This window comes from Musca domestica, unplaced genomic scaffold (assembly GCF_030504385.1).
Source record: "Musca domestica strain aabys unplaced genomic scaffold, Musca_domestica.polishedcontigs.V.1.1 12, whole genome shotgun sequence".
Lineage (NCBI taxonomy): Eukaryota > Metazoa > Arthropoda > Insecta > Diptera > Muscidae > Musca > Musca domestica.
The window spans coordinates 8,795,947-8,820,536 of NW_026712155.1; the positions used below are offsets into that span (position 1 = coordinate 8,795,947).

At 37.5% G+C, this 24,590-nt stretch overlaps 2 protein-coding genes across 2 annotated transcripts; one reads left to right on the plus strand and one right to left on the minus strand.

Annotated features, from left to right (window-relative positions):
• The first annotated feature begins 12,323 nt into the window (after positions 1–12,323).
• Positions 12,324–20,001, plus strand: LOC101897603 (retinal homeobox protein Rx). Its single transcript, XM_059118190.1, has 2 exons — positions 12,324–14,005; positions 16,862–20,001. The coding sequence occupies exons 1-2, from the start codon at positions 12,870–12,872 to the stop codon at positions 17,823–17,825; spliced, it is 2,100 nt and encodes a 699-aa protein (XP_058974173.1). The 5' UTR covers positions 12,324–12,869; the 3' UTR covers positions 17,826–20,001.
• LOC101894914 (ribosomal protein S6 kinase delta-1) lies at positions 19,765–23,666 on the minus strand. The gene is made up of 4 exons (XM_059118191.1): positions 23,448–23,666; positions 21,921–23,380; positions 21,634–21,850; positions 19,765–20,368 (listed from the first exon to the last, which is right to left on the minus strand). The coding sequence occupies exons 1-4, from the start codon at positions 23,541–23,543 to the stop codon at positions 20,153–20,155; spliced, it is 1,989 nt and encodes a 662-aa protein (XP_058974174.1). The 5' UTR covers positions 23,544–23,666; the 3' UTR covers positions 19,765–20,152.
• Between the last annotated feature and the right edge of the window lie 924 nt (positions 23,667–24,590).

Genomic DNA, 24,590 nt, shown 5'->3' on the forward strand with positions numbered 1-24,590 from the left:
TCAAAATCATGTTCTATATATCTCTTATGGTTTATTTCGCGACAAAAAATGTAGATTTTGTCGATGCATTCATTGCAATAAGCATTTTGAAAACACCCGAATTTGAATATTTTCTGAACAATTTTTTATTATTGAAAGGAAGACACACACACAAGCAAATGAAGTTGACATATTAAGCCAGAAAAATAAAAAAATTTAAATCATATGGTAGTTCTGCCCTACCTTGAATTCATTGTACCATGCATGCACCTTAACTTTGAAAAATTTTGCATGTATGGGGGTCTACCTGTTTGACTTGTAATGTCAGAATTGCTATCAAAACAAACTGCAACCAACTTCAGACTGCTGTCATTTCTAAGCCATTCGCCCGACAGCTGTTAAAAAATTTTCCGGTGATAGCTCATTATATTGTTTACAAGCGTACAAAAGCATTTTGATGAGAATTTTCCAAAAAGAAAGTTATTCCTGATGGAATGCAAGCGCGCTAGTGTGTTTTCTTTATATTTGGCTGGAAAACCACAAGTGGCTATCGTTAGAGCACTCCAGCATACTGTTGGCGGTGCCTGACATCAAGGAAGTGGACGGAAGAAAACAGCAACATCAGCAGAAATGGTTCGAAAAGTAGAGAAGCATCTTGATCGAAGAAACCCGCGTCGCAGTGCCCGAATAATGGCTCGTGAGCTGAACATATCGCAATATTCCATTCGGCAAATATTAAAAAATTAGCTCGGGATAAAGCCATTGAAATTCCAAAAAGAGCCAGAACTTACACCGCAAAAGAAAGAAAATAGACTCAAAAGAGCTAAAGAGTTGCTTCGCTTGGCCGAAGGAGGTGAACTGCCGAATAAGGTTTTCTCCGATGAGAAAACATGCGTTATCCAGCAGTTTGTAAACAAACAAATGAATCGGGTTTACTTGCCAAAGAGGTTAGCTGAAAATGTGCACCTTCGGTTGGCCACCAGAACTCAAGCGCCGGCCATGGTAATGGTGTGGGCCTCCATAACAGTCGATGGTCGCTCTCCGCTCGTATTAATCGAGCATGGCATCAGAATAAATGCCGAATATTATCGCGAAAATATTCAGGAGGGTGTATTTAAGCCTTGGACATTTTAACAGGACTCAGCACCATTGCACTCAGCACGCGCTACCCAAGAATGGTTACAAAATGAGGTTCCTCGCTTCATTTCCAGCGCACAATGGCCACCAAAATCTACGGATACCAATCCGTTGGACAATTGTGTCCGGAGTATTTTGGAAAACAAGGTTGGCACTTAGTGTGCGAATACATAGAGCGCATGCTTGGCTCGCTTAAGTCATCGGCTGGCTTCTTCGTAGAGGAACAAAGGGTTTTAGGTTGACTTAGTTCGATTTTGGCCTAGGCTAGTTTGTTCATTTCCGAAGAAGCCAGCCGATGACTTAAGCAAGCCAGATAAGCGCTTTATATATTCCCACCTTAAAAAATACCAAAGTGTCGATCACCTCAAGCGAGCGCTTCGCCGAGAATGGGTAAAAAACCGCAGCATTCGGGTAGCGTGTGATGGTTTCATTGGCCGTTTGAAGGCCATAATTCGTTCCAAAGGTGACCAATTCAAACAAATCTAAACTAATTCCATAATTTGATGCCATTTCCGACATTTTTTGCTTTCATTCAATAAAATTTTAGAAGAAAATATAAAAATTATGGCGTTTGACTTTGTTGCAGTTTTTTATTTCACCCTGTACATTAAGCGCTTATTTGGCTGGCTTCTTCATAGAGGAACAAATGTGCTTTAGGTTGACTTAGTTCTATTTTGGCCCTAGGCTCCTTTATTCATTTCCCATGGTAGAAGAATACAGGTAGATGCATCAATGCTTTGGAACATTGATATGTCAAAAAAATGTTAAATGCTTTTTCAAATATAAGTAGCTTTTCATATGTTTTCTTACACGACGTCATTTGGAGGTTATTTCGCGTTTTTCAACAATTTGTACAAATTTAAATAATTTTTCATTCAACATTTTCAACTCCAAAATTGGTTTGAAAGTTCATTGTCCCAGCAGCTGTGTCGATGCGTCTACCTATATTCTTCTATCATGTCATTTCCGAAGAAGCCAGCCGATGACTTAAGCCAGCCAAATAAGCACTTTATGTATTCCCGCCTCTACCTTTAATCCCAGTGAGTTAATCTTCGATAGTATAAATGCGCTATTAATCCGGATACAATTTTGATACAAAACAAAAATTCAGATACAAAACCGAAAATTTAAGGTGAGAATACACTTTGAAAATAAATACGCTTTTGAAAATAAATTCAGTGTAGAAAATTGACAGCTTAAAGGTGAGAGTACATGAAAAGCTTTTTTGACTGGCTTAAGTCATCGGCTGGCGTAGAGGAACAAAGGAGTTTTAGGTTGACTTAGTTCGATTTTGGCCCTAGGCTCCTTTGTTCTTTTCCGAAAAGGCCAGCCGAGGACTTAATCCAGTCAGAAAAGCGTTTTATGTATTCTCACCTTTAAGACCGTCAAAAAGGCTTTTTGTGTACTCTCACCTTTAAGCTGTCAATTTCCTACAATAAATTTATTGTCAAATTGCAGAATAGTATTTCAATATTTCTCTGAGAATATTTTCTCCATGTATACGATCGAAGAACGCCCTTAGTATTGTTGCCAAGAGTACACTCGAACAATGGATGACAGTAATGTTACCCCATGAACGTCATAAGGGGTCGCCACAAAAAATAGAAAAAAAAAAAAACAAAAATAAACGGGATCACTACCATCGTCATAGCACATTTATAGTGACAGATAGACGTGAATGAAAAAATAACAAAAGACATCAAATAATGACCGGTACCGCCGCCATCCATATATGATGTATACATATGTATGTCGGTATGTATGTACGTACATCTTGTGTGTGGTTGGTTTTTATTCATCTTTTTTCTATGTAAACGCTAAAGTGTGCAATAATTTTGTAGAGAATTATTTTTTTTATATTTCTAAGCTGACAAGAAAAGCAAAAAAAAAACAAAAAAGAAAAGAACATTGCTGATCGAGGGACAGACAAAAATGGTCCCACAGACCAAGTTGCCGTCTTGAATGGTGGATGGACGCATGACTAGCTGAATGAATGTCTGACTGGCCGGTCAACAAATGACTGACTGTTTTGTTGTTGGTAAGGCTGTTTTGGAAATTTTACGGCGTTGTTGTTGCATTATTCTCGTTCATCGCTTTTTTGTTGTTGTTGTTGGTTTTTGTTTAAGAAGACAACAGAACTATTTTGTTATTTTATGCGGGATTTTTTAAATTGATCTTAACGAAGCTTAATTGATTGCCCTGGTATTGGTGTATATCCATGTAGAGCATGAAAAATGTGTGTGTGTGTGTACGTGTTTGGGCAAGTGTAAGCCATGGAGCACAGTGATATATCGAAGCTGTGACATTTTTATCCCACTGGGGAATGGATTCAATAAGATCAGTAATGTTGATTTCTGTTGGAGAATACATAAAACGCGTTTTTGACTGACTTAAGAAGGGCCAAAAACTAAGTCGACCTAAAACTAACAATGAGATCGGGGTAAAGCCATTGAAATTCCAAAAAGTGCAAGAACTTACAACGCAACATAAAGAAAATAGACTCAAAAGAGCTTGAGAGTTGCTTCGCTTGGCCGAAAGTGGTGAACTGCCGAATTTGGTTTTCTCCGATGAGAAAACATTCGTTGTGCAGCAGTTTGTAAACAATCCAATGGATCGTGTTAATTTGCCAAAGAGGTCAGCTGAAAAAAATGGGCCAAAATATCGCAGAGCAACATTCGGACAGCGTGTGACGGTTTCGTTGGCCGTTTGAAGGCCATAATTCGTGCCAAAGTTGACCAATTCGAATAAATCTGATGTTATTCTAAAATTTGATGGTATTTCCGACATTTTTTGTTTTCATTCAATAAAATTGTAAAAAAATTAAAAAACTGTGACGTTTGACTTTGTTGCAGTTTTTTTATGTCACTCTGTAGGTTCACTTAGTTCAATTTCGGCCCATAATTTATATTTGTTAACTCACTCTTCGTTGTTCTTTTCTACATTGAGCTAGTTGGCTTCCGTCGTGAGGTTAGTTCCACCCAGTCCTTTGTGAAGTGACCAGCATGTTAGTTTAAAAAGAGTCACTTGGAATGTCACCTGTAAGTGACACTTCAATCGTCTTCTATAGTTAGAAGACCCTTTAAATGACGTTTCATATTTGGATAACATTTAAATTTTGAATTGTAAATCTAAAGGTGAGAATACGTAAAACGCTTTTTTGACTGGCTTAAATCATCGCCTGGCTTCATAGGAAAATAATAAAGGAGCTTAGGGCAAAAATCGAACTAAGTCAACCTAAAACTCCTTAATGCATTAACTGCTTATTTGACTGACTTAAGCAGGGCTGGCTTCTTCGGAAATGAACAAAGGAGCCTAGGGCCAAAATCGAACTAAGTTAACCTAAAGCTGGGAATACATAAAGCGCTTATTTGGCTAGCTTAAGTCATCGGCTGCCTTCTTCGGAAATGAACAAAGGAGCCTAGGGCCAAAATCGAACTAGGTCAAACTAAAACTCCTTTGTTCATCTACGAAGAAGCCAGCCGATGACTTAAGCCAGCCAAATAAGCGCTTTATGTATTTCCACCTTTATTCCTTTAAGAAGCCAGACCATGATTTAAGGTGAGAATACATAAAACGCTTTTTTGATTGGCTTAAGTCATCGGCTGGCTTCTTCTGAAATGAACAAAGGAGCTAGGGCCAAAATCGAACTAAGTCAACCTAAAGCTCTTTGTTCATCTACGAAAAAGCCAGCCGATGACCTTAGCCAGCCAAATATGCGCTTCATGTATTTCCACCTTTAAGCCAGCCAAATAAGCGCTGTATGCATTTTCATCTTAATTTTGTGCTCTGCACACCACTGTGCGCCACCACCGACTATATTTTGCTTTAATGCAAACGGTACACTAGCAGTACAACAACAACAAGTTGCTGCGCCATATTGAATTTTTCAAGAGACTATTATACCAAAAAAATAAAAAAGACACACAAAACGGTAAAACATGACGGGGAAAATCTTTTAGATCGCCGATATGAAAACGTTTATTTAAAATTATTCAGTACTTGGCTGTCACCGAGTTCAATCGTTAACAACAACAAAAAAACACATAAATAGACATAAAAATGGAAAAATAGAGGAGAAGAAACAAACGAACAACACAAGTACGAAATACAATGTCTGTCCAAAGATCAAAATAACAAACAACAACAACAGCAACAAAAAACGTTTGCAGCGTTGCTTTTTATGGGTTTCATAAAAATGTACTAAAGTATAATAACAACAATGGTATATGCATACAAACGGATATACATATATACATACAGATACACAGTCATTTATTTGCTAACGATCTCGGAAAGCAGTACAGACTCGACTCATTTTGTGAAAGTTACACAATTCGAAAAAAACAGACACAAGCTAGAAACTTGAGTAGCGCTGAATGCAGGTTTGATGTGTTTAACTCCTCCCATCTTTGTCACATATGACCATTAAAGCTGCTTTCGGCACTGGGAAGAACGCAAAGCAGCAGCAACCTTATGCGAGGCCATTTGTAATAAAGATTTTTTTTGGTGGGGATTGCGAAAGAAGTTTTTCAAATATATCTATCTACCTATCAATGACATGTTTTGGGAAAGTCTGGATATTTGGTCTGCTGAAGAAAGGAACCCATTCAAATAGGTTTTTTTTTATTTTTGGAAGAAGAAGTTTAATTTTTTTATGGAAAAGTTACAAGTCTTCTACAAAAAAAAGAACTTCTAATGAACAATTAGCCAACGATCTAATTTCAATAGAACAAGTTAAAAAGCAGTAAGTTCGGCCGGGCCGAACTTTGAATACCCTCCAAGCCATTTGGAACGAATTTGGCAATTCTCAATAACAATAAAATCCGTTAAAAATTCTGTTAAAATCTTAAAAATGTCGAATGTAGCTTTATATTAGGGTCTATACGACGAGCCTGCTTAGGTAATATTTGTTATAATATTCAAATGCGAAACTTGAAAATAACAAATTCGGTGAATAACGTCGCTAAAATCATCAAAATAACGAATATCGGGAGGTACCGTTATATGAGGGCTATACGATGACGTGGACCTGCACAGACAAATTTCTGTCGTAGGCTGTAGTATCCATTACGAACTTCAAATATCAAATTTGAAACAATTTTGGTGAAAATTGTCCCTAAAATCATTAAAATACCAAATATCGGGAGGTACCTTTACGAAGAGGTAGGTGGACCTGTGCAGAAAATTTTCTGTCATAAGCTGTAATATCCATTATGAACATCAAGTACCAAATTTGAAACAATTCCGGTGAATTAATTCGTTAAAATCATTAATATACCGAATATTGGGAGGTACCGTTATATGGGGGCTATACCAAAACGTAGACCTACATGGCCCATTTTCAATACCAAAAGTCCTGCAGACATAACATACATTTGAGCAACATACATTTGAGCAAATACATTTTCCACAGACGGATAGACGGGCAGACGGACGGACATCGCTAAATCGACATAGAATTTTATGCTGATCAAGAATATATATACTTTGTGGAGTCTAAATGTGTATTTCGAGGTGTTACAAACGGAATGACAAACTTAATATACCCTCCATACTATGGTGGAGGGTATAACAAGTAAATAAGTATCAGCCGGTTTTGCCGAAAGATGTATAACCTCAGCCAAGTTTCGATTATTTTAATATATTTTGCCACCTGTTATGATTTTTCAAATTCCTGACCTTCTATGGAGTAGGTTCCAAAGGAATGGACCAACATTGTCCATTTCGTATCGGATCTAAATAAATATTTCGACGTGCCAGGTTCATAGGCATTCAAAATTATGAACCATTGTGTGGGAGGAAGCAGAAGGAGTGGACCGATTTATCCCATTTTCACACCGGACCTTGGTTTAATAAAACTGTTGTGATGTGTCTAATTTGATCGGACTCGTACATTACAATTTATAAGAGTTATAATTATTCAAAATTGTGACCCTTTGTGGGGGAGGTACTTGATGGAGTGGACCGATATTGTCCGTTTTCGCACCTGACCTAGCATTGATGCAAATTTTAGGATTTGTAAAGTTGGTGCAAAATCGGAATATCCTTTCTCTTTCGGTTCATTAAATGAGAATGTTGATATTTTGCGAAGGAGGTGCTAGAAGGCTGCTAACCATATGGCTGAGGGCATAGTTATATATTATGCCAAAGATATGTCAAGGAATAAAGATAAAGATGAGAATACATAAAATGTTTTTTTTTTTTGGCTGACTTAAGTCATTGGCTGACTTTGCAACACATAGAAACAAATGAGTTGTAGGACTGAGTGCAATTTTGAAGCCGATGACATATGTCAGTCAAAAGAAGCCTTTTATGTGCTCTCACCTTGATTTTCAAAAAATTTGAAATGTGTGATTGCATGACTTTACCTTCTTAATTCCACCAACGACACAACCTGACATCGGAGCCCATACTCCTCTATTTGAATTTTATTTTTGTCCTTTTCCCAAGATTGGCATTGGTAAATTAAAACCTTAATATTTATCCCGCATTTCTGTAACAATAACATCCAATTTCTCTCTTCTACTCTACTCTTTGGCTATCCAGAAACTGCAAGGACAAACATTTTCCCAGCAAAACCAAAAAAAAACGTCTTCCCACAGTAAAGTCAATAGCAATTCATACATCGACAATATTTGATATTTTTGAACGCAGTTTGATACTTGAATTTGATGTTCGCTTCTTGATGCGGGCAGTGGCAGGGAGACTGGGAGGAAAATGGGAATTTTACTCATGAGCCCTTGATCTTTTTTGAAGACACTTTTTGGGTGGTGGGCAATTTGGGTGAGTGAATTGATGATGATGACGATGATGGTGGAGGGTTTTAATCGAATGTTGGGAAATTAACTTGTTGAGGTTATGTTGTGAATTTTCCAAGTTTTCAATTTTGCATGAAAAAGGTATGGTTGCTCTGTTATTTTTCATTGCCCGTATAATTTTAGGGGGGTTAATTAAGATATGTTATGTCTCAATGTTGACTTTTTCTTTAATTAAAATCTTAAGGATGTGGATAAAGATCAAGGACATTAACAAAGAAACAGACGGGGTTCATGAGGTTATGATCTTGGCAACGATATTTCATGTTATTATAGAGACCAAGGGTAAGATAACCCTCTATGTGTTTTTTATACCCACAGTCATATGGCTAGAGACGGAAATACCATTTGATACGACCAAAACGTGGCTCATCGAAATAACAGTTTTGGCACCCAGGTCTCTTTGGAACAAATCCGTTTCAGGACATTTGGAGTCGATCTAGTGATGTCTGTCCGTCGGGCTGTCTGGCTGGTGCGCTCGATAACTCTGGAAGAGAGTATCCGATTTAGTCCAAACTTGGTACATCGTAATACTATTATCAAACTTAGATCAAATTCAAAGATGGGCAATATCGGCCCACTCCTTCTGGTACCTCCACCAAAAAAGGTCGAATTTTTCAAAAAAAATATATATATTTTATTGCACAGAAAAAGAAAGTATAATCCGATTTTGCAACCAACTTTGCAAATTTTGTTCCAAATATTTGCATCAGTGCTAGGTCATGTATGAAAATATACGATATCGGTTCTCTGCATCAAAGGGTCAAAATTTTTAATAATGGTAACTCTCATGAAATGGGATACCGTTTTTTAATTTCACCCTGTATACCTCGTTGTGTCGTTTGGGAATGAACTATGTAATAAAGGAACTTTTCCACCAAGTACTTGAATTCACACTGAAAACACAAAAAAAACTCTTTTTTGACTGATTTCTGTCATCGGCTGGCTTCTTCGTAGATGAGTTTTAGGAGGTTGACTTAGTTCGATTTTGACCCTAAGCTCCTTTGTTCTTCTTCGAAGCGTGTTATATATTCTCACCTTTAGACATTGTTAGCTGAGCTTATTGGTCTATGACCTATGGCCCTACAACTCTGCCTTTGACCCATCCTTGTCGATTATCCTCACGGTGTTGAAATCAAACCCTCAAAAAAAAGTTGGAACAGCAATCAAAAGAATAAATTAATCACACATATCTCAACATAATTATAAGGTTTGAAGAAAAATACCTATTCAAATAGCCCTTATCATTTGTGTGAAGCATTTTCTTTATATTCCCCACGCAAATATATTCACATTCATTTTTTCGGACAAATACCAGCATATTAAAACAGAGACGACCAGCTAAAGGTCGCGATCATGGCCCCGTAAAAATACTTTTTGGTCACACGCGTGCTAAGGGCACTGATCGTAACATTCAATAAAGTCACCCTCCCCTCATGACCCAAACACATACACACACACACACATGTGCTCACTGGCAAATCCAACTAGATATCCTTAAAGGTTCAAAGTCGCACACTTTTGTTTTTTTTGTCATGCCGTCTGTTCGCGTGACGGCCCACAGTGTTCGGGTGGTTGCTATGAAATAGCGATGCTTGAAATTGTGTAAGAAGAACAAAGGGGGTTGGTGCACTTAACAACACGTGTCCCACATGAGAACAACTGACAGCCGAAAATTCTTATAGGAATTTAAAAAAGCGGATTGCAGCATTGCAACTATCCGGGCAAGGCATGTTACGACCCAATGAATTTGATTCACAAGGCTATGTGGCTAGAGAGGGTATATATCATTTGATACGACCAAAACGTGCCTCATCGAAATATCGCTTTTAGACCCTAGGTCTCTTTGGACCAAATCCGTTTAAGGACATCTGGCTGGTGTCTTGCTGATAACTCTCGAAGGGAGTATCCGATTTGATCCAAATTTGGTATATCGTAATATTATTGTCAAACTTAGATCGAGTTCGGAAATGGGCAATATCGGTCGACTTCTTCTGGTACATCCCCCACAAAATGTCAACATTTTCAATGAAAATAACTTACTGCACAAAAAGAGAACGGATAATGCGATTTTGCTCCAAATTTGCGAATCCTAATATTTGAATCAGAGCTAGGTTAGGTGCGAAAAAGGACAATATCGGTCCACTTCATCAAGTACCTCCCCCATAAACGGTGAAAGTTTGCAATAATTATAGCTCTTATAAAATGTGATATAAGAGTCCGATTGTCTTCAAATTACACACATCCCAATATTTTTATAAATTTAAGATCTGGTGCTAAGATGGAATATATCGGTAAACTCCTTCTGGTACCTCCCCCACAAAGGGTCAAAGTTTTGAATAACCAAAACGATGATAAAATCCAAAATAAGCATCCGGTTCTCTTCAAATTACACACATCCCAATATTTTTATAAATTTAAGATCTGGTGCTAAGATGGAATATATCGGTACACTCCTTCTGGTACCTCCCCCACAAAGGGTAAAATTTTTGAATAACCAAAACGATCATAAAATCCAAAATAAGCATCCGGTTCTCTTCAAATTACACACCTCACATTATTTTTATTTACCCAATGTCTGGTGTGAAAATGAGATATATCGGCGCACTCCTTCTGGTATTTCCCCCACAAAGGGTCAAAATTTTGAGAATCCATGAAGATAATTAAACGCGAATTTAATATTCGAATCCATTCAAACTGGGTACATCTCAATATTTCCATCAACACAAGATCTGTTATAAAGATGGTAGAGATCGGACCATTTTTTCTGGTATCTTCTCCACAAAGGGTTAAAGTTTTGAGTAACCAAAAAGATCATAAACCACGAAATAAGAATCCCGTTCTCTTCATATTTCACACATCCTATTTTTTATACTAACACATATTATGCTGAGAAGAAGGGATACATCGGTCCACTTCTTGTGGTACCTCTTCCACAAACGATCAAAATTTTGAGTAACCATGACGCCCATAAAACGCGAAATTAACATCCGAATCCATTCAGACTTGGTTCATCTCAATATTTCCATCAACACAAGATTTGTTATAAAGATGGTAGAGATCGGACCATTTCTTCTGGTACCTCCCCCACATAGGGTTGAAGATCTTGAAAAACAAAACGCTCAAGGAAAGCTAAATAACCATCCAACTCTCTTTAAATTTCACACATCTGATCCGATGTGAATATGATTTATATCTGCGAACCCCCATCCACAAAGGGTCACAATTTTCAATACTTATATCTGTCACAACTTGCGAAACAAGTCAGCGATTCTTTACAACTTTGCTATATCTGAATATTTCTCTCTACCAGAAAGCTGAGATGAATATTGAATTTATGGACATAAATGTTCGATTTTCCAGCAAATTTGCCCATACCAATATTTTTATCTGTATTAGATGAAATATGAAAATGGAATAATTCGTTCGACTATATCTGGTAACACACGCACATTTTAACATTTTCTAAAAATTATCACATATCTCAGTTGAAGTGAAGGAAGCAGTCAATATAGGCCAAACCTGATACGTCGCAATATTTATATCATATTTTGTTAGGTCCGTCGGATGTGACTTTTTGTACTTGTTTCTCTATTATACGAAAGTACTTAATTGTTCCTTTTCATATTAAAATAACAAAATGTATTAACAATTTACGCGTTAAATTTTGTTTTCGAAATGGAGTACTTGATGTGTTTTGCATTATTTCATTTGCCTGCGATATGTCCATTTGTTGCACATTTCATTGTCAATCGATTATTCACAATCAATAATTTCTCTCTCTCTCTCTTTTGGTAAATATTTCCCAGGATTTTCCCATAACTTTTACTTTTTACCGCCAAATAAAAATCTAAACTCTCAGGATAATATTACTTCAATTATGCTGGCTGACGGCTTTCTGTTCCTGGGAACATTTGTGAAAAATGCAGGAAATGTAATAACGGTAGGTTTTCTGCATTGCAAACGAATGCAAAGAGTCAGCAGCCAGCATCGATAAAACTGACACACAACGTATCACAATACACATGGAGGAAGGAAAACACACACACACACACACCACTCACAGTGGCCTATGCTGTAAGCAATAGCAACAACAATGTTTGTTTTAGTGCTCTCCTTCTCTCTTACTCTGGCTTACTGTACAATGTATTTGGTTATACTCTTCTCTCTTGAATCTCAGTACAGCGCAACAACAGCACACACACACACATACACAGCCAATCCAATGCTATGATTCGTGGTTGTTGTTGGGCCAACACATTCAGACCTAGCGGGCGAAACGGCCATTGCTGAATTCTGATTGGTCGAAATGTAATTGAAAACGCTGTTCACCTAAATTGGGTATAAAAAGACAATCATCGCCCGTTTGCGATTCAATTAAGGGCCATACGACGCAGAAGAACAACGGTAGAGTGTGGTGTGCCGTCGTCGTTGTTTTCTTTTGAGAATAAAAGTACATAGTGTAAAAATAAGAATAATAATAAAAAACAGAAAAATCCCTTTGAAAGTGCAAAGATTTTTTGATAATATCATCATCCGTGTGACCACTATATAAACGTTGTTGCAATTGCGTTTAATGTAATTAATTAGTTTAGCCACTCAGCCGGACGGACAAACTGAGGCATATCACAATTGTACAAGTGCCGTGCCGCCCCGCCAATATCATCAATTTGATTAATTGAAATTGATTTAATTTCACATTTTCGCGCACACTTTGATTAAGCAAAATGGATTAAGTTACGCCGCCACCGCCAACAACAGACATTTAAATAGTCGTGCGAATTTTCCAATTAAAAAAAATAGTAATACGCGTAAATGTAATAATTGCAATTAACAGAAAACTATAAACAAACAATTAAAATACACACACATACATACATATCTATAAACAAAGTTCCTAGAAAAAAATCAAGTTAAAATCAAAAACAAATTTCAACAATGGAGCACACGGCTTTTGAGGATCAAATATTTAGTGAATTTTCGGGACCCTTAAGTCCTTTGGATGGTAAACCCCTGACACCAACATCCGTGGCCCATGGCATGCATTCGGTAATGTTAAGTTTGCCACCGGGAGCCACTGTTATGCAGCATCCCGGATCCGCCGACATGTGCTCCCAACGTTTGCCCGACTGTCAAACGCTGTTGTCCTCAACCTCACCCAAAATGGATCCCTATAAATCTTCAACTCCCGATTACGACAATAAAATGGAATATGTCACAAAAATGGGTTGTTATTCTCCCACGCAGAAATATGAATACTTGACCACCGCCAATGGTGGTGGGTCGGCCCACAAATTGGACCACCATCATCAGCAATACTCCTCAACGCCGCCACCAACACAACCCGGTAATCATACGCCAAATGGTTTGGCTCATCAGCAGCACAAGTCAATGGCCCACCATCAAACCCATCCCCATCATCATCAGCAGCAGCACCAACAAATTCATCATTCCCCCAATGCCATGTTGGACTATGTCCATCATCACCATCAACAACAGCACCAACTTCACAATGCCAATGGAAAAATGGATTATGATCCCCATGGACATCAACAGCAGCAGCAGCAACAACATCCTCATCATCAACAAACTCACCCCCATCACATCTATGCCACCAGCAGTCCCCATCACAATCACCATGAAATTATTAATGCCAATGAACATAATATGTCGCCATTAACCGCTAATGGCTTAATCGGCAACTCGTCGGCTGTGTCCGCCTCATTGGGGGCCAATCCAAATACCGACGGGAGCCTCCTCCAGCAAACGACCATGCAACCAGCAACGCCTAATAATGTGCTAACTGGCCCAGTACCGCAACAAACCAATGGTGGTCTTAACCCACAACAGCAGCAGCAACAACAACAGCAGCAGTCACCAACTGGTTTAACAAATGGTCTGAAACTTAATAAAGGTAAACATGATGAGATGTGCTCCCCACCAAATCCAGACGCCAGTCAAAATAATGGCTCAACATCATCGTCATCCATGGCCAATAGTAATACACCACCTGCTGTCAAAAAGAATGACAAAAAGAAAGGAGATCCCAATGGGATAAAAAAGAAGAAAACGAGGTAAGTCAAAGAACGTTTTTTGGGACAAATAAAGGGTGAAGGATTTTGGGGTTACCTTGCCGTTTTGGCTTTTAGGGCTTTTATATAGTTGAATATTGTTAAATCGAATATGGCACAATTTTCGGACGAACTCGATCGTGTCAATTTTCAAATAAAACAAGTTAAAAAGTATAAATCTGTTTTGCCGACAGATCTATACCCTCACTCAATGTTCGATTATTTAAATATTGATCCTGTATGGGATGTACCAGAAAGAATGGTCCGATCTCTACCATCTTTATAACAGATCATGTGTTGAGACTAGTAAAATATTGAGATTATTAAAAATTATGAAATGTGTGAAATATGATGAGAACCAGAAGCTTATTTCGGATTTTATGATCACTTTTGTTATTCAAAACTGTGACCCCTTTGGGGGGGAGGTACCAGAAGGAATGCTCCGATCTATACCATCTTTATAACATATTTCGTTTTGATGGAAATATTAAAATATGCCAAGTCTAAACGGATTAGGATGTTAATTTCGCGTTTTATGAGCTTCACAAATATTCAACATTTTGACCAGAAAGAGTGGACCGATATATTCCATCTTCACACCAGACCGTGGGTTAATCGAAATATTGTCATGTGTGTAATTTGAAGACAATCGGACTGTTATATCACATTTTGTAAGAGTTATAATTATTCAAAATTTTGACCCTTGAGGGGAGGTACTTGATGGAGTCGACTGATATTGTCCATTTTCTCACCTGACCTAGCACTGATTCAAATATTATGATTTGCACAGTGCAGTAAAACATTTCTTTTGACGATTTCGACTTTTTGTGTGGGAGGTATCAGAAGGAGTGGATCGATATTGCCCATCTCCGAACTCAATTTAAGTTTGACAATAATATTACATTGTATCAAGTTTGGACCAAATCGGATACTCCCTTCGAGAGTTATCGTGCGCACCAGCCAGTCAAACAGACAGATGGACGGACATCGCTAGATCGACTCCAAATGTTCGGAAACGGATTTGGTAATTGCCTGAAGCTTTAAAGCATTTTTGCGTCGGCCATAATGTATCTGTTTTTCAATCAGCTGTGGTTACTGGACAAATGTTTCCATTAAACATTTTTTAAATGCTCAGTAACCCAACTGTCAAAATTGCTCTCTTTACTGGTACTTATTTACGGGACTTTATAGAAAATATTAAAAAATACTGGCTTATTGTTCATACAATTATTGTTCCAGAACTGCAAGAATGTAAAAGTTTTTAACTACGATAACCGATGTTCCCTCTATGATATCAAAAAAAATTGCGAAACAAATAGATTTTGTCAGGTTCTGGAACAGAAAATGATAGGTGTACATCATACATTAGGTGTTGACGGGAATAGTCAAACGCACAACAGTTCATCACCACGGAGTTAGTTTGCCTGATCGACTGGTTACCGGCGCTTCTGGTCCGGACAAGTGTTCTTACTTGGGAAAGGGTTCCTCACAGGCATCCTCACATCAAGTTTTCTCCGGACACGGCCTGCTATCACTGGGATAACACACCAAGGGCAAGTTGTTGTTTTGTCTATCTTCGGTATTGGCTTTAAATCAAACACACAATGGTTTCACTTTTATTTAGCACTTTAAATTATATTGGGGCACAACTCCATTTCTACGACCTTCTTGATCAAGTGCAAAAAACAATTAAAAAATCAAAAACTAAAAGAAGATTATTCTTCTTCTTCTTGTCAAAACATTTGTTTCTCCTTTCTTACACTGCCTTTACACGGTGCAATTTTTAGCTGGCATTTTTATCAATTCTCTTTTAAAATTTCTGCGTAAATCTTCGCGCCTTTACACGGTGGCATAATAGTGCTTGCGATAATAGTGCTTGGCATTTTTTCTGACATTTTATTTTATTCAGTATTTCGTATAGAGCTAATTGTTTGTAACAGATATTTATAAAGAAGTGATTTAAAATTAAATGTGTGAATCTAAAGAAGAAATGATGGAAAAAGTTATTGAGGTGTTAAATATTGCATTATTAACTTTTATTTTAACTTTCTTTTTTTACTTTTTAATACTTCCAATTAATTTTCATATAATTCAATCACTAAAAACATCACATCACAATAAAAGAAACGCATCAAAAATTACAATAAAGAAACGATATGAAATGTCAAAATCATAAAAAATTCGGAAGAAGCAAAAAGAGAAATGCAAAGAAAATGGCATGGCATGGTTAAAAAATGTCACCGTGTAAAGGCAGTGTTACTCTGAGAGCAAGAGAACATCGATCAAAGGCAAAACCAATGATATGGCATTGCCAGTATAGAAAAAAGGGAGGGACGACGTATATGGGGATTGCCTTTAAGGGCGAGTATTAGTGCTGCCCTTGTAGTGCTTTTCCATTGAACATTAGGTGTGTACGAGAACATAATATTTGCACAAAATATTACAAAATTTAGTTCTATAACCCAAAAGTCCTGTAAATTAAGGCAGAGCAAATAAAGAAATTTTGACGATAGCCTGCACACGAGGTTGTTAGATATCTATTATAGGGAGATTATTCTTTGGTGCAGTTACTCGAGCCACCAGCCCGCATTTATTTCTAGGGTAGGCTAGTCATTACTCAAGTACGTAAAAGTGCAAGTACATAAAAAGCTTGAAGTCATGGCTAGGCATATTAATGTGAATGGGAAGCGACGGCAGGATTTTAGTGCCGCTACCTTTATGAAATGTCACAAAATATGCCTTGGCATAAATTCAAGCTACTTATGTACTTACACCCTTACTCCTTTGCCAAATGCTATTTTTCTAACTTTATTTTATGGCTACAAATTTAAATTTCCCTCTTCTTCTTCTTGTTTTCAGAACTACATTTACCGCCTATCAATTAGAAGAACTGGAAAGGGCATTTGAACGTGCCCCATACCCCGATGTTTTTGCTCGCGAAGAATTGGCTATTAAATTGAATTTAAGCGAATCACGGGTACAGGTTTGGTTTCAAAATCGCCGTGCCAAATGGCGTAAACACGAGCCGCCACGTAAGACGGGCTACATTAAGACCAGTACACCGCCCACATCGACGCTGAATACGACGCTGGCGGCACCGTTCGCCACATTTCCCCAGACAACGACAGTGACGCCGCCCGGCAGCATGGACAGCTGGACAAGTTATCAACCACCCTATGAGCTAAGCCCACAATTTAGTTTACTTTCACCGGCCGCAAGTCCTTATGGCACCTATACCAGTCAATATGGTACCTATGTCCATGAATCGCAAATATTTCCAATGCGTCATTTTGAATATGGTAGTCCGCCAAGGGTGGAGATGGGTGGTGGAGGTGGTGGCTCGGTTCTGGCTGGTCCCACTCAGCCGGAAGATGTACAAAAACTACATAATCATGATGCCACGGGCTACATGACACAGCCGGGAATGATGGCTGAAGATGTGACTACAGCCACCCATTTATCTGATGGTACCACCACCACCACCGTACATTTGGTCCATCAACAAAACGGTGGGGGTTCTAAATATCTTGGCAGTGATGAAACGAAATATTTAAATGTTGGATCCGGTAATGGTCTGGATCAGCAGAATGGTACCATATGTCATATCACATCACACGATCCGCAGCAGCAGCAGCAGTCGTCGCAACAAGCTTCACATTTAAATGTGGGCACATCAGCTGGGCCAAATGCCGATGACGCCAATGATGGTGGTGGCCTGCAAACCGTAATAAAAAGCGAGGAAGCCAACGCTGCCCATCAGCATCAGTCGCAGCAGAATGGCGCCGTTTCGCATACCTATGTTTTGCCCCCTTTTTTGCATTAAAAGAAATGCTTGCACACCAGCATAAACATCCGTCGGCCACAATTTTGCAGAATCGTCAAGCCCAGCAGGTCCAAAAGCGTTGGCTTTTACGTAGACAACAGCAGCAGCGGCAGCAGCAAGAACAAAGGGAAAGATTACTAAAATGTCGAACATTTTGCCGACCCTTATGAAAGGCAGGCAAATTGTTGATAGACCCTATCAGGTACTACTATATTGGCAATTCATTATATTGAAGGTATTTTCCGAGAACTTCCAAGGTATTTTTATACCCTCCACCGTACATAGTATGAAGGGTATATTAAGTTCGTCATTCCGTTTGTAACTCATCGAAATAATAATTTTAAACCCAACAAACTTGATTCTTGATCACCCTAAAATTCTGAGACGATTTCTCCCGATATTCGGTATTTTGATGATTTTAGTCACATTTTTCAATGGAATTGTCTGAAAATCCACACAATCAGTTCCCTCAGAGTAGAGTAGTTCTGGCCGAGAATTGTCTATATAGGTCTACGTTTTAGCATAGCACCCATATAACGCTACTCCAAGATATTCGGTATTTGAAGGATTTTCACGACATTATTCCCCCAGAATTGTGTTAAATTTCGTATTTGAAGTTCGTAATGGGTGCTACAACCATTGACGGAAAATTGTCTATGCTGGTCCACGTCTTCGTATAGCTCCTATATAACGGCATCTCGCTTTATTCGGTATTCGGATGATATTAGCGACATTATTCACCGAATTTTTTTTCAAATTTGGTATTTGAAGTTCGTATTAGATACTACAGCCTCTGACAGAAAATTGTCTGTGCAGGTCCACGTTTTCGTATAGCACCCATATAACGCTACCCCAAGATATTCGGTATTTCCAGGATTTTTGCGACATTATTCTCCAGAATTGTCTCAAATTTCGTATTTGAAGTTCGTAATGGGTACGACAAGCTATGACGGAAAATTGTTTATGCAGGTCCACGTCTTATTGTAGCTTCCGATTCACCGGTACATTCCTTTATTCGGTATTTTGATGATATTAGCGACATTATTCACCGGAATTGTTTCGAATTTCGTATTTTAAATTCGGCGTATGACCGATGAAATTACTTATCCAGCACCACGTCGTCGTATAGCCCCCATATAAAGGTATTCATGTGAGCGGTATTTTTCGACGGTTTTTTTTTTAAATTTTCCAGTTCCTTCCGAATGGTGGGGGTATTAAAAGTTTAGCCCGGCTGAACTTAGCTGCAGTTATTTACTTGTTGGAACTTCCAAGGTATTTTGGAACTTGGCGAAATTTTAGTTTATGTCCATGCTTTTCTCTACCCAAAAACCCACAATTCTGCTTTTATGAAACCCCCTCTCGGTGTATGGAAGAAATAACATGCTCTGGTCTTTTTTCCCCTTGTTTGTATGTATTTGTGTGTCAAGCATTTCTTTTGTTATCTATTTTTGTAATTAGTTGTTAAGACTATTTTTTTAAGTAAACCTAAGAGAATTTAAAGAAAAAACAACAACAACAAAATCCAAAGTCTTGTCCAAAGTTTAGCCATAAGTAATTGTTTGCCATTTAAGTTGTAGAATCTATTCCAAAAAAATGCATTCCAAATGTGCCTTAAATCTTAGTTTTAATGTTTTTTTTTCAAAGCCTAAAAGAGGTTTATCAGAGTTTAGGATAATAATTTAAAATAGTTTACAAAATTAAAATTAGCAATTACTTTAAATACCAAACATGTTCCATATATAGCAGATAAGTAAGTAGTATATATATAAAAAAAAAACAAATCAATTGTAAATTACCCAAAAAAACATGCATTCCAAATGTGCCTCCCTTTTTTCAATTATTTTAAAGTATCATTCAATTATATTAATATCAAAATAATTATTACAATTTCTATAAAAAAAAAGCACCTTGTAACAGAAGAAAAGAAACACTGTTGTGCTTTGTGACAATAAATATTTATTTATATTAGATTAGATTAAAAACCAATGGAGGTCCAAGTTCACCCACTGTTGTCGTTTCGTTTCATTTTTTTTTTTCAATTTGTATCTTTAAAATCTTACAATTAGGTGTACTTTAAAAACCATTAATAATTGCTGTCTTATTTAAATTAATGTTATTTCTTTCCTTTTTTAGTTCTAGGCTAATGTCAATAAATATATATTTTTTTAATTTAAAATTTTATTTTTATAATTATATATAGTTTGTTTTTCTTTTGTAAAAAACTAAAACAAAAATAAGGAACATTTCGTAAAATATACAAAAACAAAAAAATAACAACAATTTTTAAATAAAAAAAACAATTTTCTTACAAAACAAATGTTATTCGTTCACCGGGTATTAAAACCTTGTTGTTTAATCTCCTCCCAATTGGTATCGGCAAAGTATTCATGTTGTTTGATACGCTCATAGTCGAGACGCTCTTCCGGTTCCTGTTGCAGTAACCTTTCCAATAAGTTACGCTTAACCTTGGGTATTTCAACATTTTCCGGATATTGTACAAAACCGTACAAATCAATTTGTCCCGGATGAGCAGCTTTGAAGGGCTGAAAGATAAAACAACAATTAAAATATTATCTGCGAATATTATCTGGTTAAGAGAAATATTTGGATATAGTAAGTTGTAAAGAATCGCCGAATTGTTTCGCAAGTTATGTCGGATATAAGCATTGGAAATTGTGACCCTTTGTGGTTGAGGTATCAGAAGGGGTTGGCAGATATGTATCGTCTTCACAACAGATCTCGCGTCAACAAAAATATTTGGATATGTGAAATTTGAAGAGAATTTGAGAGAGTTATTTCGCTTTCCTTGAGTGTTTTGTATTTCAAAATCTTGAACCCGATGTGGGGGAGGACCAAGTAAAGGTTCGATCTCTACCATCTTTATAACAGATCTTATATTGATGAAAATATTGAGATATACCAAGTCTGAACGGAATCGGATGTAAATTTCGTGTTTTGTGAGCTTCATAAATATTTAAAATTTTGACCACTTGTGGGGGAGGTACCAGAACAAGTGAACCGATATATCCCATTTTCTCAACATATCTTGTGTTAGTAGAAATAATGGAATATGTGAAATATGAAGAGAAGTGGATGCTTATTTTGAATTTTAAGATCGTTTTGGTTATTCAAAACTTTGACCCTTTGTGGGGGAGGTACCAGAAGAACTGATCCGATCTCCACCATCTTTTTAACAGATATTGATTGGATAAAAATATTGAGATGTACCAAGCCCGAATGAAATCGGATGTTAATTTCGCGTTTTATGAGCTCCATGAATATTCAAAATTTTGACCCTTTGTGGGGGAGATACCAGAAGGGGTGGATCGATATATTCTATCTTCTCAGCATATCTTGTGTTAGTAGAAATAATGGGATATGCGAAATATGAAGAGGACGGGATGCTTATTTCGGGTTTTATGATCGGTTCGGTTATTCAAAACTTTGACCATTCGTGGGGGAGGTACCAGAAGGAATGGTTCGATCTCTACCATCTTTACAACAGATCTTGTATTGATGGAAATATTGAAATGTACCAAATCCGAATGAAATCGGATGTTAATTTCGCCTTTTATGAGCTTCATGAATATTCAACATTTTGAACCTTTGTGAGGAAGGTACCAGAAGGAGTAGACCGATATATTCCATCTTCTCAGCATATCTTGGGGGGATCCGATCGTCTTCAAGTTCCAGCCGCATCTCCACCAATATATCCATAATGCGATCACATGTCGTTGGCACATGTTTTCTCAGTCAAACCACAATCCTATTATCAACCTCTTTCAAATACCACTACCTATGTACTTACCAAACCAACAAACAGTTCATACAAAATAACACCATAACTCCACCAATCTGAACGCAAAGTAAGTGGGCGTTCGGGTGCCACAAAGTGATTATCCAAGGCCTTGGGATTAAGGGCTTTGTGAATGAAACTATCCGATGAGAGACCTTCATTTTGATAAAAATATGACAAAAGTAATTGACTATTTTCATCCAATAATAAATTGTCCATATGCAGATCACTGAAAGGCAATAGGCAAACATCACTCGATTATTATTTCATTCGAAAAAAAGACAAGTTTAAAAACTTACCACAAAATGACACTTTTCTCGTGCAAAGCGTGAATGGCAACCAGAAGTTGTTGGGACCATTTCTTGAGGAAATGTTGTGGAATGCTATACAGAAGTATGCCATTCATTCGACGGGGTATAAATTCCGATTCGTTTATTGTATTTGATACAGATTCAATTAACTGTTTAGAGGACTCTACCAGGTCTGGCACCAGTTCTGGCGAATCCTTTGAGATTTTACAAACATCAGAAGATTTTTCTTCCTCTTCATTTAATTTCTGAGTTTTCTCATTGCTCAGATTTTGGGAATGTACGTAATCGATTAGTTTACCACCCAAGGCCAGCTTGAGAAGTAGAAAGATTTTCTGATCCGATTGAAAGAATGCCAACAGATCGACCATATAGGGTATATGCTGTGGAAGGAATACTGTTTGAGTTGGCGAATTGCTGGAGGGTTTTTCAATGCCTTTCATTACATATTGCGGTTTTAATGGCTCGGTTATGCACGACACCAGCAATACCTTATTACCCAACAGGGCATTTACTTTATATTTAGCCATGTGATGCCAAGGCCGTTCCAAATAAAACCCCGAACTTTCCGAATTTGTATTGCATGACACATCCAATGCCAATTGGAAGTTTGATGTTGAGACAATGGAAGCAATTGATCTTTGAGAATTTTTCAAAAATCTCTCATGTATATCTTCGGCTCTGGCCAAGTATTTGCTTATCTTAGCTCTAGCAATGTACACGCGATCGTCATTTAAATCATCTTTGCAACCTTTTAGTAGAATGTCAACGCCCGATTTATAACGCGTGTATGCATCATTATAATCCAAATTCGCTTCGGCTTGTACGGCTGAACTGAATTCAAGAGCTGCTTCGTAAATATAGTCGCTATCTTCGCTCTCAACCGAAGCCATGGGGGTCAAAAAACGTAAATTACATTTTGTTGTTAGGCTTGTATCGAGACTGGTATCATTGTCAGAGCTTTTACCATTATCAACAATCGAATCTCCATCCCCCTCCACATCCTCCGCCTTCTCACATTCATCTTTGTCGTTTGGAAATATTTCTGCTATTATAATATCCTCATTTGATTTTACACCGCTGTCCACAGTATCAGTTTCAATTTCCAAACTCCTTCCGACCAAGCTACGTGCCGCCTTTTGTACAAGTTTTTGTATTTTATTCGAGGGCGTTGCTTCGCTACTAAAGAACTGGGCAAAACTGTGTGACTTATACAAGGCTGGATGCTGGGCCACAAAATCCAACAACGATACAATGTAGGCTTTACGTTTTCGTATAACATCCTGATCGAAACGCTTAAAAAATGAACAATCTATAGGTTCGGGCATATAACCGGATAGGCCCAGACTCTTATGCCTTCTCTTCAGTTCACGATGTAGCTTTTTTATGTCGTGAAAACGTCGCCATACCACCAAAGTTGTTAAGGCCTGCGGCACCGCTCGGGGGAAAACCTTGGAGCAACAAAACAGGGAAGCATTGAAAAAATCTAGAGTCTTTCTTTAATTATTCAATACTTACAATGGATGTAATCTTATAAAGAGTAAAGCCAGCCTTGTGGGTCTGAGTATCCGTCACAGCAAAGCTATGTATCCAGCCGCCCAAATCCGGTGCCATATTGTTGCCGTTGTAATTCAATGGACAACTGAGCTATTAAATATTAATTTTCAATGTTTCCATGTTTGATGATTGTTTTGAATCCAAAGAATTAAAAGAATTTAAGAAAGTTTAATTTATATTTTCCAGACAACGACGTCGAAAGATTTTTTCGTCGGCGTCGGCTTTTGGCATATAACAGGCGTACCTAAAAACAGTCGTACGCTTTTAACAGAATTTAATGTCATGTTTACTTTAGAACTTTTTGTAGGGTTAACCTATTCTAAGTGGATTTATTTGAAGTTTAAATAGTTGTGTTCCAGAACCTGCAAATTAGTACTAATTAGCAATAATTCTGCTACAACGCGTTCCCGTACTCCAAAAACTAGCAAAACTTGCAGCTCTCTCGAGAAAAAAATGGCGCTGAATGGTGCACATTTCTGCTTGTTTAAGCTACATAAATTTGGCCGAGCAGAAATGTGCATATTGTAAATTTGACATTTAATTGGCAGGGCTAACAAGGTTGAAAAATGTATTGATACATTCAATAAAGAAAATGATCAACTTGAAAACTAAAGGAAAAACTAATATTTGTCGTGCAAAAAACAAAAAGAGAAAATATGGAGCAACTGATGTATTCACTTTTGGATGATTCCAGCAGTGAAGAGGACTGGCTGAATGAGGAATCTGATTAGTAATTATTATTATAAATTATTAATTTTAACTTATCGTCTTCAATACTCATTTTTTAAATGTTGGCGCCCTTTTCAGTAAGGTTTCACCAGTCCGGTTTAGGCTGTTTACTTTTGGAACTTTGAATTTTGACATTTTATCGCATTTCTGCTAATTTTCCGTTCCCTTATTTTTTGAGCAAACCTAAATGGGAATGACATTTCGAACTGTTCTCTCTTCTGCTAGTTTTACTACTAAAAAAGTACTGGAACACAACTAATAATGGAGATGACAATTTTAATTCAAATCCAGTGGGTTAACCCATTTAAATGTAAACGTACTGTTATATTGTTTAAAATCAAGGTGTAATTGTTGCAGGCAGCAGCAAACCCTAGA

Excerpts from the sequence above, each read along its gene's own strand:
- LOC101897603 (XM_059118190.1), top strand. The coding sequence starts at position 12,870 with ATGGAGCACACGGCTTTTGAGGATCAAATATTTAGTGAATTTTCGGGA. Across the intron at positions 14,006-16,861 it reads ATAAAAAAGAAGAAAACGAG|AACTACATTTACCGCCTATC; the intron begins GTAAGTCAAAGA and ends TCTTGTTTTCAG.
- LOC101894914 (XM_059118191.1), bottom strand. The coding sequence starts at position 23,543 with ATGGCACCGGATTTGGGCGGCTGGATACATAGCTTTGCTGTGACGGAT. Across the intron at positions 21,851-21,920 it reads GAGAAAAGTGTCATTTTGTG|TGATCTGCATATGGACAATT; the intron begins GTAAGTTTTTAA and ends ATTGCCTTTCAG. Across the intron at positions 20,369-21,633 it reads ATGAACTGTTTGTTGGTTTG|CCCTTCAAAGCTGCTCATCC; the intron begins GTAAGTACATAG and ends TTTATCTTTCAG.